This window comes from Ptychodera flava, chromosome 17 (genome assembly GCF_041260155.1).
Source record: "Ptychodera flava strain L36383 chromosome 17, AS_Pfla_20210202, whole genome shotgun sequence".
Taxonomy (NCBI): domain Eukaryota; kingdom Metazoa; phylum Hemichordata; class Enteropneusta; family Ptychoderidae; genus Ptychodera; species Ptychodera flava.
Window position 1 is genome coordinate 33733823 of NC_091944.1, and position 21902 is coordinate 33755724.

General features: G+C 37.5%; 1 protein-coding gene across 1 annotated transcript in view; it reads right to left on the bottom strand.

The window, feature by feature from the left end:
* The window catches only part of LOC139116114 (proton-coupled zinc antiporter SLC30A2-like), a 68604-nt gene that overhangs the window by 24013 nt on the left and 22689 nt on the right, over positions 1–21902 (bottom strand). The window contains 1 exon segment of the mRNA XM_070678659.1: positions 5661–5890. Within this exon segment, the coding sequence (XP_070534760.1) occupies positions 5661–5890 (230 nt within the window).

Here is a 21902-nt window from a genome sequence, read left to right on the forward strand (position 1 = left end):
TCCCCAGCCACTGCAGTATTGTCCAGCGGAATTTCTGAAACAGTATCTGCTAATTTATATAAATCGGTGTAATTGTTATGTAAATGAGGGATGGAAATTACAAGGGGGATTGCTTGCGTTTCGGCAGGAAGGGTCGCAATTTATCAAGCCAGCATTTTTGGAGCGACATGGTATTTCATGCATTTGTGGGAGGGTCACCGTATTTTGTGCAACTGTAAGAAGGCAAGATGTGGCTGATATAGTGCTTTACCCAAAAATATCAAATCATAATACATGGAAGTCTATCAGGCAAACAATTGACAATTTCCCCCACAAAATAAGGTATATCTGAACATTTACATGTCTGATAATATATGTAAATGAACTTTGCATGACATGGGAAGTAAAACATGAATGTGTGTATAGAAATTGGCTTTTTGGATTTTATAGAAATGTTGATTCACTCTACATGGTAGTCTATGAGAGAACTATGAACAATTTTTGTCCAATATAAAACTAACAATATCTGTGCATTTATAGACATTTCATAATTGATATACACTTTGCCACGTGTCTCATATGTTTTTGTCTCTTGTCTTTCATCAGTTTTAACGATTCAAGGTGTTTAATGTTGGATACCACGGCATCTCCTTTGCTTGTGAAGCTTGTGGATAATGTTTATGTATTTCATCGGTGATTTCCTATTCAGGAAATTGAAGGTTAGGCTGTAAAACCCTCCCCAAGATAGGCTTATAGGTTTATAAAAAGTGACCTCCCTGGACAGTTTTCTAAAAAGTGACCCTTCCCCAAATTCCCCCTGTACATGTATGCATGCATGAATGAATGGATTGATTGATGGATGCGATGAGTGTCTGTATTGATGATATATGCATACATATATGGTTATGTACATGCGTACGTATGTTTGTATATGTGCTGTGTAAACAGGCATGTACGTTTCTTCCTGGTAGGTAATGACGTCACAACATGCATGTAGTTTCACATTGCCCTTGAGCTAGACACGGCGCGGGCCCGGGCACCATTGCACACATTTCGTTCTATGTCCGACATATTTATTGTGCAAATTTGCCTATTTCCCGCTCATTTCAGAGTTAAAACAGAAAAGTATTTATCTGTATCTGACACGACGCCAAATGACAAAACATGTAATGAAGTCTTATAGAAAGCCATTAATATCCAACCTATATACTAGTAAACCATTTAATTTCCCTGTAATGGAGTTCAACAATAACATCAATTATATTCAGTTCATCCGTTTGCCAAGACCTAGTTAATTAGCACTCAATTTGCATAGAACAGGTGACAGAAAGGGCAGAAGATGTTAGAATTCTATATTTAATCCATCTTATTAATCGAAGTAATGTTTTCGTTTAATATATATTCTCCTTTTATGAACACGCGACATTTTGCTTTGGGTCAACTAGTTTGTATAGCGACAGTACTTTCAATTGCTCATAAAATGGGTTCTGCGACGACTGTCAATACGGCAACAGACAACCTGAGACACTTTTGCCGTAACACAATTTTTGCTAAAGTCCGACATAAATCTATATGAGAATTTATGAGAAAACATGGCATTAATAAAATATTGACAAACGACGTGTGACATTAGTATTATAATTATCCTGGGAAGAAGAAAAGGGCCACTGGCAAAAAGTATGCATGTGCCAAACCGAAGATAGCTTCTTCGTTATTTCCCCGATGGTTTTTGCATATTAAGTTAATTCACCTTGATAGAGATTAGACTCTAGTTATGGCCACCTCGGATTATAAATCATATTATCTATGTAGCCTTTCTGTGGCAGTATAAAGTTCAAGTTGACCACGTCGAAGGTATTATCTAGAATATTGGTATCGGTATCTTGGCCTTTGGAGTATATGTACGTCTTTATGATGGAAAGCTATAAGGAGAGAGAGAGAGAGAGAGAGAGAGAGAGAGAGAGAGAGAGAGAGAGAGAGAGAGAGAGAGAGAGAGAGAGAGAGAGAGAGAGAGAGAGAGAGAGAGAGAGAGAGATTGGTACGATAGTCGACTCGGGTTTGAAGAGACGGAACAGGCAGGTGGAATGAGAGACGGACAGGCAGAAAGGGGTCAAGAAATCGAGATAGGCACATACAGACGAGGGAGGGAGGGCTTCACGTTCGCGTTATTACGATGTAGTGTGTTTGTTGATCGTAGCCAATGAAGCATTGCATTCAAGTTCGTTTCATTATATTTATCTGTAATGGAAGACCGACTTAACATGCGTGCACCGTACATGTACATAAAAGAGCACATGTTCAACACAGACAATACCTTAAACACAAGCGTCTATGTGTAATTTACACTAAATTTAACAGGTAAATGCTGGGAATTGAGCCCTTCGCCCACAGTTATTTACTTATGTCCTCACAATATCACTTGATAATAATTCACCCGTTAATTCTTTTCAGATGTGAATAGTATAAGTTGCGTCTGAGCAAATAAGAAAAAATCATCTTTAATGACACGAATGTCAAAATTCAAACACCAGAAATGCAGACAACAGCTGCGAGAGTAAATTTAACAAATATTAACAAATATTTAACAAATATTTGCTCTGCCTGCAAGGCAAGTAGATGATTTCCCTGATGACAAAGTCGATATTTTATGACGTACATCTGTCTAGTTTTGCATGTAAAATTCACAGACACAACTGATGTTGCAGCATGTCGTATATTTAGCCATAACTGCATCAAACTGATTGGTGACAATAAAAAAACAGTTGCCTTTTCGCTTTGATATTAACGATAACGGTTGTAAGCGACTCGAATCTGGAAGACTTAAACTTTTGATCATAGTGCCTCAGGCAAACTTTCAGCAATTCTGATTCAACATCAAACCAGTGAGGTAAATTTTGGTGCTAGAGGAACAAGTTACCCAAGATTTACCTATGTTTGAAATAAAAAATGCCTGTAATCCCTGTGTTCGCTCTATGAGAAAAAAAAATCGATTTTTACTAACATAAAACGGTATTATAAAAAATTGAAAGTCCGAATATATGTCCCCGAGGCGCAGTTTGGTTGGTCGCGAGAAACGATTACTTCTAAATTGGCCGAGAGTACAACGTTGAAAAATTTAAAAATAGTTCACTGTTGGCGCATCTTGTGGAACAGCCCTGTGACCTGAGTGTTCATTTAATCTCGATTAGTAAATGAAGCAGCATATGGTACAACAAACAGAGAGTGTTCACAGAGGGATCTCTCAGAGCCCAGAGACTTTGTTCTAGAGACTTCAAACTATTCATTACATATCCCGAGAATTAAAGCGTCAAATATTTACCCAGGCTTTAGACGAGAGCACATTGAAAAAAAAATGTTAGAATGTTGGGTCTGGACGGTAATCAAGGGATTGTGTCGCTTTGCAAATAACCTATTAATACAGCTGATATTCAAAGTAACCGCCATTTTCTGTGTTAACTCAAAGGCAAAAAATCGGTCTTACAGGATAGCACTGGCAAAACACAGTTTTCTTCATAAGTTTAAACACGGTCCCGCTACTTCGTGGTCTATGGTTTAAATAGTATGAGAGCCCCCACCCCAGTGTCACGTGATCATTGAGGAACACCTTGCATTGAATTCTGTTGGAAACCTGCAATATACATTGTATATTCACTCCTCCCCGGGGCCGATGGATCGTTCCCTAAAATAATCTGCATGACTAATGGCAATGATAAACGGGCGCTAGTCTCCAATGATAAGGGATCATTAAAAGGACAACATTGTATATAATAAAGCTAATGGGGCAAGCATCCACATAGCAATTGTCTCTCCAAAAGGTCACGTCACGAAGTTACATCTGTGAAACTTTCATTTTCCTTTGTTACGATGAACTTACTGCAGCAATGTTCAAGTGCAGCCAAAGGAGCTATTCATCGAAAAAGCTATTCCAGGAGCAATATTTGAGGGCAGGGGAAATTATAATATAGCTTGGGCAGGGGACATATATTTAGGTGGCAGGGGAGCAAATTTTAGTTTTTTTTGTCGGGCAGGCAGATATCGGTTGGTTGTCCCGGGGACAGAGCTTTGCGAACAACGAGGAGAGGGGGAGCTTCTTTTAAAACGGTTCGGGGGAAGTTGAGCTATGGTGTTTTCAAGGGAATTTTTTTTCACAGGGCAGGAAAAAATCGACAGGTTTTGTCATCACAGGGTAGGGTAGCTCCATGTCTGCAGGGGAAATGGAATGACAAATTTTGGGGGGAATTTTTTCCAGGGCAGGGGAAATCGGCAAGATTTTTTTTTCGCCACAGGGCAGGGGAGCTTCAAAAATTGACAGCGGGAAGGGGAAACAGGCGAAAATAAGTGGGGAGAGGGTAAAAATGAAGTTTGAGTGCGGGAGAGTAAGTCGAAAAATTTTCAGTGGGAGGGCAAATTATGAACAGCAAATTAATTACCCTCTTGACTTAAAATTGATCAGTTCACATTACTTGTCATGCATGATATATGTTGTCATAGTAAAGACCCCTTTAAAAGTGCATTGTTCGTTGGCTGCACCTGAATGTTAATCGATGCTACCATGAACATCTTCTGAATAATTTGTCAAGTTTTGTTCTGCAAAAATAATGAAAATTACACTTCCCATTGGCTTATTAATGGTAAAACATCTGGCCTGTGGTGATCTTTAGCGATTTCAAGCTTTTGTCATCATCAAGCTGTGCGAACAAAACACAAAGGGAGAATTTATTTAAGCTAAACTCCGCCGCAGGCAGGAACAGACACAATATTTGTATATAGAGTACTCGGCCACGGCATATACAGCGGGAGAGATTTACACCAAAGTCGAGTATATACCCGCCTTCTGGTGACGTTATTTTATTGTATTTTATCAACATCTATTTCTGGTGCTTTTAGCTGTTTTATCAGTACTTTGAGTTTCTGAAATGGAGAGCATAGATTTATAAATTTGGCAAACGTCGATTAACGGAAAGTCAAACTGGAACCAAGCGTGCAAACATGAGGCACATACATCGCGCGTTTACCCGGCCATGAAGGCGTCAGAGAGAGAGAGAGAGAGAGAGAGAGAGAGAGAGAGAGAGAGAGAGAGAGGAGAGAGAGAGAGAGAGAGAGAGAGAGAGAGAGAGAGGGAGAGAGAGAGAGAGAGAGAGGACATAGCTTGGGCGTGGATTAGGTCAGGCAATCAGAATGTTTGCACTATCATAATATCAGACGTCAACTATTATTCTGAGTAAATAAAACTCAAAAATAATCAGCGATATGCCTTAGAGAAAACCGAAAATTCAGCCGGTAGTGTGTTGTGAACAAACAGAATAGAATACAAACGGTTGTCAGACCGCGATTCCTATATTCTCCTAGCAAACGAAGTAATTGTATAATGCATATGTTACATTGCATGTTTCCCCGAGAGACACTAACTTTGTCATGCCTCGCCAACATCTATGATTTTCCATTCATGTAAATGAATGAATGAATGAATGAATGAATGAATGAACGAACGAACGAACGAATGAATGAATGAATGAATGAATGAATGAATGAATGAATGAACGAACGAACGAACGAACGAACGAACGAACGAACGAACGAACGAATGAATGAATGAATGAATGAATGAATGAATGAATGAATGAATGAATGAATGAATGAATGAATGAATGAATGAATGAAGTACAAAGTTTTCCACTCACCGATAACTTCTCCTACCATGAATGCTAGACACAGTACACTAGCCATAATAAGTTTCCTGCGGGCTTTCTTATCAACTTTAAATACGCCATTTTTCCGGTGGCAGTGATCGTCGCTCCCTGGCTCGTCGTCAATCGTTCCGTAAGACATTTCATCTCCCCGTAGGAGCTCAGGTGAGCTAAAACGCCGCGTTTTCCATTTGCTGTAGCTCTTACCGCCGAAGGATACAACTCTGGAAGTGATAATGAGAGATAAGACTTAGTTATCAAGACATGGACATTTGTAGATCTACTGATGTACAAACTAAAAAAGTTGCCCAAATTAAGCCATGACCCCCCTGCATAAAATGGTACAATCCTGAGCTGCAGCTTTCGCTTTCTGAGACTTTGTTAATTGCTCTCCGAGCATTCTTAATTTGTCATCTCCCAAATGTCCCTACTGGACTGATAGTCTCAAGGAGTTTCCTTCTTCTGATAAGTGTATACAGGCTGTTATTTATCTTCATGGCATATTTTTGAATAAATGATGCTTGTCTCCCGGAGGAGACAGCACCACTGTCAAAGTTTCAAGAACTTTTGTGCAAACAGGACAGCGATTTAGATAATAGTTCGAACGAAACTAAGGATAACGATTACCCTTTTTATCATGTGCAAAACTATAAATATTATGGAATGAACATAATTTAAATTTAGGAAAATTGTTAATCTACGTAGTAGCCCCTTTAGAGTATGGCTTATCAAGTTGTTCATCGTGAACTTTCAACATCAAAATTTTCTCACTGTCATTGAACACCCTCTGATCAAAAGTTATTAATGACGTCAAACAACGATATGACTCTATAAGGTCTAGTCGGAAAGGTGGAACGGAAGTGTCAATTGGTACACATCAAGGAGACTTGTGGGTAATTTATAACACCGTGAGGCATGTGGGACATCCTTCCCGCCCTCTTGTCTACAATGTCTAAAATTGGGTCCGAGTTTGCGCACGCCGACGACGGCAACGATGGGTTTACTTCAGGGGAGGAAAAGATAACGTGTGCTTTACGTTAAATATTTAATGACAGGAGGTCTCTATAATGCTTTAAGTCTCCCGTGTCGATGTAAATCGTACTTTATCGTACTTTATACCCGAAGTTCCCGCGGGCACAGTTTCAGTATTTCGTCGTGTTGCATCGGATTGCCCGATGTCAGCGTTTTCGCATGTATGCCAGTCATTTGTATTGCAAGAAGGTAAACACAGCTTCTTAGAGATGAAGAAATATTTCATCGATTTTTCAAGAAGGCTGAGAGGTGATTTGTGAAACACTCTCTGTTGTAGATATTCTATTTCACAGAAATATTCAACTCTTTACCATGATTGGAACTAATTTGGGATAATTGGATCTTACTATTCTTTTTTCAAATTTTCAAAAGTGTTCGCTGCCCTACAGCTGAATGTTGCAATATTACAAATTACTCATAAAAACAAGTGTATAACTCAAAAGAAAAGCAGATGAGCTTACATTTGCAGATTAAACCGACATTACACCACAATCTAATTATCCTAAATTAGTTCCAATCGTGTTCTTTGCTTTTTTCAACAATGATATACACGTACGTCTGTGATACCATCGATAACAAAGACACACACATTTCATTGTCCTCTGTCACAAAAATTGTAATCAATGTCAATTAAAATGCTAAACTGTAAAATATTTTGATAAAAGTCCTATGATCTTAAAATGAAAATAGAGTACAAAGCTATTATCCGAAACAAAAGCGAATAAATGATGATTCGAGTAATGAGGTAGAGTCTGTGTTGACAATGTTTTATGAGTTAATGGCAATGTAAAATGATAAATGAATACTAGAACAAATTGGACAAAAACATTTGAAGATACAGCCTATCCCATTATAGGCGATACGGATTATTCTTTTCATCATGTCTGTCAGCTTTGGCTCACTGTCATCCCAGCTATTGCACTTGATCGGCCTGTGGTCTACTTCAAGATTTACAATTGTCGCGGCATCCGCTGTATGTATTCATAAAGCGGTATTTTACTCGCTTGCAGGAAGATAGGTCCAACTTCATTGCTACGAGTAGACTGCCAATGTCAATGAAAAACTCTCGCAACAAAGGAAAACAGTGTAGGCTTGTCGCTAGTTTTATCCAGGGAAACATTTATTTTCTCACAGTAACATGTAATTAAGTTGTTAATAAAACCACCTTCTATTTGAACCAAACACCTGACATCATCTGTCGTGGAAAAGTTTACACTACAGAATGGACTTGATATCAAAAGTCAAACGTTAAAAGTACATAAAATCTGTTCACTTCGTCTTTTGAATATAAACAATAGAATAAAGCTATCAATTCGCAGAAACATATAGCATGCACAGATTGCGTGGTAAGAATAGTTCTTCTGAAACTGCGCCAAAATTGTACACGATTGATTTCAAGTAACAAAGCGATAATGTGTTACAACAATGCTATCAGTGTTAAAAATAGGAAAAGAAAAACAAACTATTTTTTCCACCGAAAGAACAATTCAGAAAATAATATGTGTTATATTTCTATTGTTACTTTGTTTGCTTTGTAACAAAGCATAGGTCGTCACTCTAGTTTATTTCATGAAGATGCATGACATGTAATGTTTACATAGGGATAAACTATGTATGTATGTATGTATGTATGTATGTATGTATGTATGTATGTATGTATGTATGTATGTATGTATGTATGTATGTATGTATGTGTATGTATGTGTGTGTGTGTGTATGTATGTATGTATGTATGTATGTATGTATGTATGTATGTATGTATGTATGTATGTATGTATGTATGTATGTATGTATGTATGTATGTATGTATGTATGTTTGTTTGTTTGTTTGTTTTTACGGCCAGACATAGCCCTAATGTTGGTAAGCTGTACGTATGGCATTCGCAGTTGTATAAAATACCAACATTTTCAGGACTTCATTTCAAAAACCATCACCTTAAAACATTTTCTGCTCATCACCATAATCCCGAAGTGACCATATTTTTCGCCTGTAGGAGCAGAGACCGCCCAATAACAAACTTGACTTATGAGGCACTATCGGACCAGACTTTGACAACAGAAAACCGATAATGTCCAGCTCGTAATCAACGAAGCTAGTCAAGCATGTCGTAAGGACATATGACCATACAAGACGAAGGTAGGGAAACGACACCGCCGTGTACCAGATCTTCACTTGAAATAGTCATTGCTTCAACTATAGTATATTGCCATTTACTGCCAAATACAACGAACGAAGAAATGCCCACCACTCCCATTAACAAAATACCGCAGATGCAGTGATCTCCGTGACATTCTCGACCACAAATAAAGAGAAACTTCAAGCACTTCAAGCTTTGGCTTTCTCATTCGATGCCACATCACAGTTATAGTGTTATAGTGGCCACATATTGTGTTATTGGCACTTTTGTGCAATTTATGCATACAACAGGAGTTGTTTGTGGCGGTAACAGTCACACGATCGTTTCTACCACTTGCTCACAGAGCTCTGACCACTCCGTTTTTGATCCACGTTAAGAACAGCACACTTGGTCCCCCAGACGATGTTTGCAGTCTACAAGAATAAAACTCACCTTGACAAATACACTGTCCTTGAGTTTGGATAATTTTCGCCCATCTCACATCTACCGATTTCCAACAGCTACTATGTTTATCTCGAAGCCAAACGCACATAGAATTATGTACACTGAGCTAAAATTGGACCGAGTGCCACGAATGATATATACAGTGTGTTGTGCACAACACTTCTAAAATAGCGACAGCGAAAAGCACGCTCTATGCCTTCCAGTGAATAATGGATTGCCAGCAGATTCGTAACAATTCTGTTCAATTCGCACACTTTGCACACTTTGCGTTTTCGCAATTGTAAATATCGATCATTAGCCGAGAAAAATACAGCAAATATCCAGCATTTAAAAGCGATAATAATTTTGCCAATGACAGTCCTACATTGTTAGTCCTGGGCTTGCGACAGATGGGATACAGTCACTGCCCGGAAAATGTGTGAGTCAGGGAGTGTTTAAGCTCAATTATTGTAGGGAAGGTGGGCAGGCATATTCTTCTTGCGCCTTTGTTAAATTCTAGAACCCTACACCCACTCAAAATAGATGATGACTCTAAGGGGATAAACATTTGATGACCCCGCCGCACGCTTTTGTGATATTTTGATATTTCAATATTTCATTCTTTGTGTAAAAGCTACAGTACCTGTAATTTTTTGACAATTCTTTTGGAGTTTTTGTTCAATGCATCAATTTTAGTTTCTCAATACCTACTTCTTAAAGTACTCAACTACCCAGTATTTTATTCGGCAATTCAATTCTTCAGTGTGTAACATTCGTTGTTAAGTCTTGATATCGATTTAATTCAAGTCCGGATCTGAATTTGGTTATCGACACCAACAATGCAGAAGACAAAAGACAGATATACAGTCAATGATAACAATACAAGCTGAGTACTCTGTATTTCAACACGTTGCTGGAAGTACACCATAAACTGTTGATGACACTGCAACAAACCCTGAAAAGCAATTGTCAGAGCTATTGTCGCTGGGTCTTTATTGCCATAATGGACACAGAGGTTAAATTTAGCAGTATTCTGTTTGGCATCACAGACTGTATACATATTCATTTATGCTTTTGCATCATATGAGACAACGGTGTAAAAATAAACTGTGTGGAGTATCAGACTGTTAAATGGACGCATATAAACGTAACAGAATACACCACATATATCAGTACTTGTGGTTTGCCTAACCTCAGCTGAGTGAGATTCGTCGTCCCAGTCTGGCACTTCACACCAATGGGTCTGTAAGACCGCTGACCCTAACCTCGAAGTTTACATAAATATAATATATCTAAATAACTATGCGTTTTCGATGAAATTTGATTGAGAGTGCTATGTTGTCGTGGTTTGTCTTTGAGAAGCACGGGTATACTCCAACGACCGCAAGTCTAACTTTTTGTTCACGGAATAGACCGGCAGTAAGAAAGGAGAGTATTTGTGGAAGCGTCAGAAAACGCTAAACTTTTTGTGTTCCTTAGCTAGCTAGTTTGCGGGTTGGTCTCCGTTCGATATTGTATGTGTGTTGGTACCTTTATCATACATTGTCACTACATGATGGCGCCCAGGGGAAAAATGCACAATATGACACGATGCAAATGTACAATGTTCGTAAAAATGTCAGCTACTTTCTCTCATGTACTTGCTCTCCCTTATACTTGTTCCAAGTGTGCGGGCATAGAACTAACAAATATCAGAAGTCCACACAGTAAAATGAACGAATAAACTGCAGCAGACTGTCGTGTTAGTGGTAGGCTGTTCAGTGGATCGTGGGCTGACGCAATGACTCACACTCGGCCAGCAATGCAGTACCTACTGCCAAGAAAAACCAAGGACGAGGACCAGTCCAACTCCCATTATTACCAAAACAAACATATCGCATTGCTTGTTAGTGTTCCGCGCAAACTCCGATGGCTCAAATGGCGAACCAAATTCTCAGATCGATATTTTCTTAAGAAAGGAAATTAAAACATTATTTACTTTTTCAAAACCCTTTCACATAAACATTTACATTTCAGTAATGGAATAATATCAGTAATGAAAGTTTATAAAAGACCTTGATTGCATACCTACAGTCCGGTGAAAATAATCAACATAAATTTGATAAATTTGACTGAATGTTTCCATCACAGAGTACAACCAGAAATCGCTTATTTTGAATTCAAATAATCCCGATAGAAATCTGTCTTTAATTGGTTTAGAGTTCAGCACAGTTAAATGAGCTATGCGCCTCGAAACTAAAAGACTTAAACTTTCGCTTAAATTTTCCTCATTTCAACCTATACACTTTGAAAATCAATAATAACATCGGGGCCACCTTGCAAATTATAATACAAGAGAAACAAATTACCCAAGATTTACCGATATTTGAAATTCAAAATGGCCGACATCCCTGTGTTAACTCTACGGAGTAAAAATAAACTTTTCGATTTTCAAAAAACTAAGACAGTAAAAGTTTTCTAACTCAAAGGGCTTCAAAATGAACGCCCACATGTGGTAGATCAGAAAAGAATTGACAAAGTTTGAGAGTCTCACTATCTCTCCCCAAGGTGCATGCATTCAGTTCTACCATAAAGGGACAGTACCTCTAACTAATAATATTTTTTTCATTATTATACAATGGGCGGAGGGACGTTTTTGCAATCTTTTCCCTAAAGTATTTTGAAGTAAAAATGGACTATCCTTGCTGATACAATATTTAGTGTACAGCATACAATGTTAATGTCGACACATGAATTCTGGACAAGACTAATATTCACGTGTTAACAAAACCAGTAACAATAATTATACGCACATACAGACTGTGTTGAAAGTTTTAATAATGAGCATTTCAACACGATTTTAGGAGTAGTACAATAAATTTGTATTTCACAAACAGGATAAAATACTGGCAAATACTATAAAATCTATTTTTAGCTAGAATCCTTTTCTGCAAATTTGGCTGAGTCTGTCAATTCACTATTTTAAGGTGCCACTAAGTTTAAATTGTACCTATATTTATTAAAGTTATGATTTCTTTATAGCTAAATTAAAAAACCCGCTGATTGCAATGAAAATCCAAAACCCTGAAAAAGCATGCAGCTAATTCAAAGTGCGTTCCAGTACGTCAAAATTCACTGCTAAAGTTAATTGTATGTTTTAAGCGTACAGCAGCGTTTAACATTTTCAACAAATCAATTATCCATACAGTGAAGAATTTAGTTTTCAAGTCGCCTCGCTTATGCAACAGTTAACACGCTATATATGTCATAAAAATAGCATTTACATCGATATTATAAGTATATGTCATAGATATATTTAAGAGTGCTTTTTGTTTGTAACCCGAATCATTCATTTGAAAAAGGTCCATTCTCCTCTTGCAAATCATCATTTCATTTAGGATGTAATTATCTTCAAGTGTACGACTCTGCCAAAACATAATTTGACATTTGAGCTTGTATTCGGCTCTCTAAGTTAACACCTTTATACATCCCGGATGTCAAACACGTCAGATATTAAAGACGGACAGAGATTTACGATCAGATTGAATTACCTGTCTAAATCTTTTATACTCTCCCGAGTCCCGACGATTGCGCCGCGTTGTCTCACATTCCGTTCGTGTGTGAATAGCGGAGACAAGCTGTCCAGCGGTCAGTTATGACAGATTGGAAGTCGTGATGGTGAGAGCTATCGACTTGTGAGCTTTGGGAAGCTCTGAAAAAATGCCATCTCAACAAGAAAAAATTACCGGCAATTATCCAAGCAAGGCTGTCGCTCTTTAGAATGTCACTTGGTCCAGAAAATTGTTCAAGACGCCTCTTATCCAAGCGGTTTTTTTTGAAAAATTTGAAAAAAGTGTGACACAAAGTTTCCTAGGTAGAGCCTGTGAAATGATATTCTATGACAGAATTAGTGATGTAATTAGGATTGTCAAAAGGGTCAGTAAGAACACTACATTGCATACAGCTGTTGCTGAGCAATGTGTTATGTTAACAAATGATTTGATTCAAAAAATAGACTCTTTCAATCATAAAAATATAAATATAACTTAAGAGGTCATTAGTGGAACAAATTAGGCACAGATTATTTTAATACGGAAAATGTCCATTTATTTGGTAAAATTCAATTTATTTGATTTAGAATAACCTTGACGACATCAACGTGGACAGATTTGAAACACTATTAAGGAAAACTTACGACTACATTTGCTAATTTCGAGTAATTTTTATGTCCGAAAATCGTTAATAATTAAAGCAGAAAAGAGAATTTCAGGAAGACTATTTCCAATTCGTTGTTGCCTCAGCGAATAATGTAACACATGCAAATAAATTAAACCACGACACCAGAAGGAAGATCGAACACCACTATATATTATATATATATATATATATATATATATATATATATATATATATATATATATATATATATATATATATATATATATATATATATATATATATATATATTATAGTCTGAGAGCGTCGAAAGATCGTATGGTCAATCGATACACTCGTTGTACTAACACTGCAGTTACGTGGTAACATTAAGAGAATACGATAATCATTGTGTATTTGTAGGTCATTTTCACACACTCATCATGACCTGAGTTTAATTAGTCTAGAACATTCTCAAGGTCACTGCCCTTTATAATGACCTCACAACCTTGAATTCAATTAGTCATGTTTGGAATGGTCTGGAAATTTACTGAGTTGTGCAAGAGAGATAATTTTAGAACAGCAATTAGCATGTCAATAAAAGTTCTAGATTGTTCTTATGCTCTTATGTAAGTACATGTGTATAAATAGGGACGTGCACAGCTTGCAGGCAGACATTTTGGGATCGTGTCTCTTGTGTGTTACTTCAAGTCTCGAAAGACTTGAAGTAACTCCGGCAGTATTAATTTTCAAGACTTTTCAAGACCTTCGATGCCAACACTGGATTTAATACTGTAGACTTTGTGCAACTTCAAGCCTGCAAGCCAAAGGACTGTTCATTCATCCGACTGACTGTTAAAACTTTGAGATTTGAGCTTTGCCGTCCCAGCTGAGATAAGTAGTCTGTATTAATCTTTTACAGTTTGCATTCTATCCCTGACTTAGCAATTATTTTCGTAATAAATTTCGTTTTACACGTAAACTGCTGAGTTCACCCTTTTGTTCGTTTTCTCTGCAATTGTTAACTAAAGTGGCCCTGAACAATGCGGGATCTTACTAAGTATATATATATATATATATATATATATATATATATATATATATATATATATATATATATATATATATATATATATATATATATATATATATATATATATCAGAAAATGAATATCTGTTAATCTAATAGTTGTGCATCTGTTTCGCTTTACTGCAGAATAGATCTATGAATATGAAAGAAGGTTATGCAAAGATGACCGTATAGATCGGCTTGATGAGGTGTAATATTTGAAAATGACAGAAACGATGAAGGATTTGAGAAAGACGAGTAATTCTCGCGAGACTTGGCATGTAAAAGCGTTCCAAGTGATACTACACATCTGAATTGGCAGGCCACTGGGAGAAAACACTCAATAAATTGCAAAAATTGCGGTCGTTCGCCAGCTGGTATCAATTATGAATGATTCAGTGTAGACATTAGGGTTTTGTTTTTTGTTTACCAAGTTATTATTAAGTACTTTATATCACCATGAAACGAATTTATGATGAGGCATATTGCAACGCTTGATGAGTCTTTCCTGCGTGCGTTATGTTCAGTAACTCCAAGGAGGATAAGGGTTGTTGTTTGTTCTAAATGAAAAGCAATACATTATATAATGAACAATTCTCGGTGGAAATGTTCAGCCAGAATTGACCAATATAAGTAAAGTAAAATCAGAACTGGACAGGAAACAAAGTCATCTTACTCATTCATTCCGAGTCGTCCTCAAATATTCTACACCGGACGGAGGATAGAAATTTGCATATATATATATATATACTCCTCTTTGATCTTGTGTATGTTTCAGTAAGGGTATGTCACGTGTTATTAATGATCTGATTTCATCATTACCTGCTGGCTAAAATTGTGCCAGAAACAGATCATAAGGGCATCCTGGATCAAGAACAAATGATCGACGCCTGATAATAGTTGCGTCGTGTATATGTATATGGTGTTGATACTTGTTCACATTCGACGGGCACTCAATTATTGTTTCTCTCGTAGAGGCACAATATGATAAATAATTTTTTCTGTTGTATTTAATTTGACGCGAGCTAATTCCACCCAAGGTGCCAAAACGAAATAACTGTGACAATTTCGTACTACATCAACTACTGGGACGATTGTTCATCTGATCACTCAAGCAAACTTATCGAATTAAACGTTTTCTGAATTGTTAGTTACATCTGTATATCCGGATATTACAATGGACTGTGTAACAGTTTGTTGAGTGTAATATTTTGGTTGAAGACAAAAAGCTTCCTGCCTTTTTGAGGGCCATATCTTTAATTTTACGTAAAATTTCATTGAGCGGAACACTCTTCTGACTTCTTCTTTACCTTTCGATGTTTTCTCTGCAAAACGTGTTCTAGTAAGTACATCATCATTCAATCGTTCACCTGAAACTTTTCTGAGACTTTTGGGAATGAGTTCCACGACCCTTTCTGATTAGTATGTGAGATGGACGTCGATGTGGTTTTAGATGATAGAGGACAATACGACAAGTATGGTACGAAAGAGAAAATCTTGACCGTGATGAACGCATACTATTATGGTTACAGAATACTATTTGAAGACTTGAACATGAAGATTTGAAAGGGGTGTAGATTTTTAACGTAGAGGGTCATTTTGAATATGGATCTGTTTCATCAGAAAAAAGATAAACAGATGAATAATTCCAGTGAAACTGTTCAATAGAAAGATAATTAAGAAGTGCCTTATGAATGCTAGAAATTCGATCTGCTAATTTAGCTGAGCACAGCAGAAGCGGTTCAAGTTTTTGTTCATTGTTAATGTTGTTACGCGTCAATTGAGATGATAGAATCTTGAGTGAAACGAGCAAGCGGAGGCCAATAATGATTGCATCATAGTTGAAAACAAATACTGTATGTGAAAAAGTGACAAAGGTTTCAGCAATGTTGATATGCAATGCGTCATTTGACTCGAACCTCACAAGTCACATGTATTCCATTTCAAATTTTGTGCAACAGCGTAACAGGTACAATGTTTACAATCATTCATCTACACAAATGATGTTTTCTCTGTGAAACAAAAATGTCGCCCACGAGTCTGTAACTCTACATCAGAACTCCCTAACCAGGCACGCAATCAACAGTCATTTTTTTCTGTATGTTCCCCATCCTGCCACGAGATACTATCGATTTCAGAAGACGCGCTGGAACGCATTTCAGTTTGATCGGTTTCCACCTCGACGACAGTGAATCTATTTTACCATAAATCTACAAACACACATTGCGTCGATTCGTTCCACGGTATATCTTCGAGCTCGCTTCATAAGTCAAACACCGTGTATACGCACCATTGTAATGTTTCTCCTGTCTCCTGTCATCACTATGGAGACCCATTCGAGCTCCGATCCGCTTGGGCTGTGCGTTACATATGCAATGATCTGTCAATTGCCTTCTAGGGGAAGGAAAATGCTCGCTGAAAAGCTGTGTACCATAGTCCGTGACTCAAATGTTCCGAATGGCAGCCACAATAAGATCATCCGCTATCTCATGTGTTCCCTGTCTACATTCGAATTGATATTTATGATTCCTTTGATATTGAACTCTTAAGCATCTTCAAGACAAATGATAACATCTTTTGATGATAAAACAGATGCCACAGCAAGCTACTAAGAAATGCAAACAAATCACGGTTTATAATCGTGTAGCCTAATTTACAATTGCAAGAAAGGTTTCTTATTTCAATTCACATATGACAATAATTTTACTCGTAATGAATAACTTGAAACACACGTACACAGCCTGTTTAAGAGTTACATTTCCTGCTCAACATGTTTGATGAGATGTTGAAGTAAACTTCCACACTTTTAAAATTGGCAATTGCATTCTTCATTCGACATCCACTGATCAGGCACACTCTACGACGCCGTGCATGTATATTTAGTTTGCAGATAAGGAAGTACAGATAATTTAAAGCCTAAATATCTGCGACTTTTTTACGACAATTGCATGATAATTCAAACTTTATTTTATGTCATGTTATTTACTTATCGAGAGATGCGTCTCTGCTGTTTACTACACTAATGTCCTGTAAAAGTAATGTATTGCCAAATTTGAATGAATAAATAATACTCTACGGCGCATCCCGTGCAGAGTGATGGCTAACACTATATGTCTACTCTGGGAAATAACACAAAAGCAATATAATACTCTGGCTTTTCTACATTCACCGACTACAGCGATTCAGTGTATAGTTTTAGGCAGCTATTACGTATTTATATTATACCAGTGTGTTGATGGCGCAATTACTGCGATCTGATTGGTCGAGAATTGGACGTGAAAATAACAGTGCGACATTCACAATATAGCGCGGTTGGAGCAAGCACTAGCTCTCAGCCTACGAAAAAAATCCCTTTTTGACGTTTCACGCCAAGATTTCAATTTAATATTATGATATAATAGCAAGAAACCACTCCAGCAACGGGTATGCCACTCGATTTTGACCAGTTCACTCCATATATGCACTGACTGTCTCTCGAGCATGCAGATATACCGTGAAGTGATCAAAATCTCGTAGTATACTGGACATGGATTATTTCTAATAATATGCAGTAGTTCTGATTGGAGCAACGTAAAATGTTCCCTTGAATTTGAAGTTGGCAAATGTGATCATGTTACACCTGTAGGTTGGCATGGGCTGATATGTCAACACTTACGCAGCTTACAATGCTTAAAGAGAGGGTCATCGGTACTGTGCTCAAAGGTCCTATGGGACCCACACTACCGATGTAAACACTGTATCCAAGGTACGTTGGCGATTGATGAAAGTTTTAGCATGTATTTCGTGTACATCGTTAAATTGAAATGTGACAGCTATGTTGACATGATGCATCGAGACAAAGCATGAAAATACATTGTTTGTAAACGATAAAATATCGCACGGCGACACCCTTCCTTTCAGAACCAGTAAAAGTAAAATTGATATGGTGTGACGCTAAACATGATAAAGACACAGAAACGGGAGTTTCGATTTGTATTAATTTGAAGAAAATAGCGTCTCTCACATTTGATGCGTCACCACGTGTTACATTTGATGCGTCACTGAAGTAAGATTATCTGTAAGCATTCGATGAGATGATGTAATTATGTAACAATTCCACTGAGCTATATCGGGGAAACAATTCTACAACAATACTAAAGATATGCATGGGCGGATGCAATTATTATTTTAGACATTGTATTAATAGCCATACCGATTACTTGTAATTTGAAACTTTTTATGATGACAGAAAAGAGATTAATACATATGAGAAGTTTTGAACTTGAAGAAGACGATCTAGATGAAGAAAAATTGTCTTCCCGCGGTTGTTTCAGTGAAATGATAAACAAATTTGTTTCATTCAATTATTGATTTAACAGAGGGAATAATATAGCTTGCAAGATCAACGAGTATTTGAACACACTTCTTTCGTTAACTATGCAAAGTATACCCAATAGTTCATTTAATAATTATTTTACAAAAGCCCTCATCACCAGTCATATATACAAAGCTGCTTTTGAATATATAACTTAAGGTCATATACGAGACAATCAATCGCGATTTGACCAAGAGGGACATATTTCTCCAATCGGGTGATCCATTACAATAAAGTATGCGACATGTTGAGGAGACTTAAAAATTGACTTGATATACCTCATGGCTTTTAATGCATGTTTTGTCACCCACTCGTGCCACGTGTGCTGTCACTCCAGGCAATGTCATTTAATCTTGTGTCATTTGAATTCGACACCGTTCAAAGTGCGACAGACACGGTACAAGGTACGATTTCTATTCTTGAGTGTCCGTATTTGGGGGCGTGATCGTTCACGGAAATGATGAAAAACGACCATCTTTCTACAATCGGTGAATCACACTGTGAGTGGTCAGTCCAATAAATGCAGCTACTCACTTCATCAATGTACACTTTCTTCATCCCTGAGTGGGTGGTGGGACTACGAACCATATAGTTTTGCATCACACTGCGCAAAATACCATGGAGTACACGCACTGCATTCAAAGCGAACGCCATCTGTATATGATTTTAAATAAATGACATATTTCTCGGCCAAACATTGTAAGGATTATTTCAAATTAGTTGCAGTGGTTTCAGACACGCAAATCCCTTATCGGACGCTATATGAAGTCATTCAGTGCATGTCTGACTGGCAGGCGGTAACCTCAATTATTGACACACCAAATATCATTGTACATGTACCTATAATATTGACAATATTGTTGAGCAAATAATGGATCGGCGTTATATTACATCCATCCTGATTGTCTATACATCTATATACTTTCACGTCGTGATAAGTGAGTCATCCTTCATGACAGATATTTTGATAAATCGAGGGAGTATGCTCAATTCGACCGGCGAGCGTCTTGTTTTATTGATAGCCTGTCTTCCATTCTTTTTACTTATCGCTATACACCTTTTAATTCAGACTCTGTTCAATGACTATTTGCCATTGTTCGGAATGACACATATCAGCCAGTTACCTGACTAATGTACCGTTATAGCTCACACGGGAACACAACGCATTTTATGCTTTCCCTCCCGCGAGTGTTGACGAAGTCATTAACTCAGTTTTGAGTGCTTTCTGGATGTTAGGTTAGTGGTCCCAGAGAAGCAATGCTGTAATGCTGAGCTGACAGATATTGAAGTGGTAACTTGGCCACGTAATCATAATGACTAAACCATGCTGCAGATTCTTGCCAAGAACTGTCACAATAATGAACGCAGTTAGGAATTACGAAAAACGTAAACTGTATGAGCTTCCGGCTTCACATTACTAGACCAACCTAGGCCTATTTCAAACACGCTCATCTTCAAAATGTTTGTGCACTTTGAAACCAATGGGTGGACTAAACAAATTTGCCGTTTTTACAGAGAGAACCCTAACCCCAAAACCAACCACAAAACCCAAACACGTTTCCCGCAAATGTACATTATTCCCGGAGGTATTTTGGTCACAAGAAACTAATTTTTCATCTTAGCCTAGAGACTTAATTGTAGTTGCTGCGTGTTGCTTGAACTGCGACCCTTAGTGGATATTGACCTAGTTTGTTTCCTATACTCCAACATGTGACAAAATACAACTTTCACAGCAAAGTCCTTCTCCATGCATGCCTATCACTATCTATTCAAGATGAGACGACTTCGATCAATAGAGAGATTTTGATTTACAATGTCAACTTCGCATATTTAACTTTTCGGGGTTCTCTTCACAAGTGATGGAAGTAGCAGCCGGTTTGCTACACACGACACTGTATTTTGAATGAAAATTCATGGGGGAGGGGTTCAGGGAATAACGGTAGACGTTCAGCTACAGTTCTTGTGAGAGAGGGGACAGTAAGGTCTGCAACCATCTGCAAACATTTAAATAATTAAGCCGAAAGAAATGTTCCCCATTGCAATTATTTCAGTATTCGTTTTGCCAAGGGTAAACGACGTATGTGTCATCATCACGGTGATGCGAAAACTGATGATCTTTTGATAAGTTTTTTTTAAGTTATTTGAAGCATTGATGGGTAAATATGTTTCGGCAAAATACAGTGTACAATAGTCAGACAGAGAGAGCTAATCATCGGTAGTCATGGTGGGGCTACATAAAGAGATTGTAACTCTCAAGTTTTGTGCCGATGCAAACTGTTATGTAAAATCTGACAAGTTCGATTTTGTGAGATCCGGGAAGTTAATTTATCAAGAAAAGAAGAAAGTGACAGACGAGAAATTAGAGAAAAACTGAAGGCCATTAAATGTATTGGACTTATGATGTCAACGAATGACGTCAGTGATGACGTAAACTGTCGCACTGTCCTATTTGTTCAAGTAGGAATGGAATAAGTCACCTTAAAAAGACAATTGTAGAATCTGGCAAAATGTTGAAGCCGTGGGCATCGACCTTCACACGCTGTGTAAAGCTAAGTTTGCTTTTGCAACAGACAAAAACAACAATGTCTAGGTCTTTTTTTTATCGATGACGAAAAATCCATCTGCTGCAATATAAATCCATGGAAAATCAAAGGCCAGCAATCAGGAGACCTAACCCTTATCTCCTGGTAAATATTTTCGAAGCTCGTCGGATGACAAGATTTATCACAGAGTGGTGAGCATATCCCAACGGCAGGAAATGTACCTTGACTTAGTTGTCAAGAGAAGCTGAAGATAAAAATTTAATTGTGACGATTTATCAAGACCAATAAAGATTTGGAGTTGCTTGATTTACGAGAGACGAAAAACAAACAGTAAGAAACCCAAGGGGTCATTAAGAGGTTTAATAATCAGTTACACAGTATACACAACCTCAAAGGATATTTTAGTATTAGTTTTCCTATACCAAGCTAATGATCCGCCTTTCCCACTGAGAATGTGTCGCGTATTGTACTTACCGCGCAGGTTGTAGATTGGTTGAAAACCCATGCATTGAAACGTGTGTCTTCTAACGCAATATTCCTGTG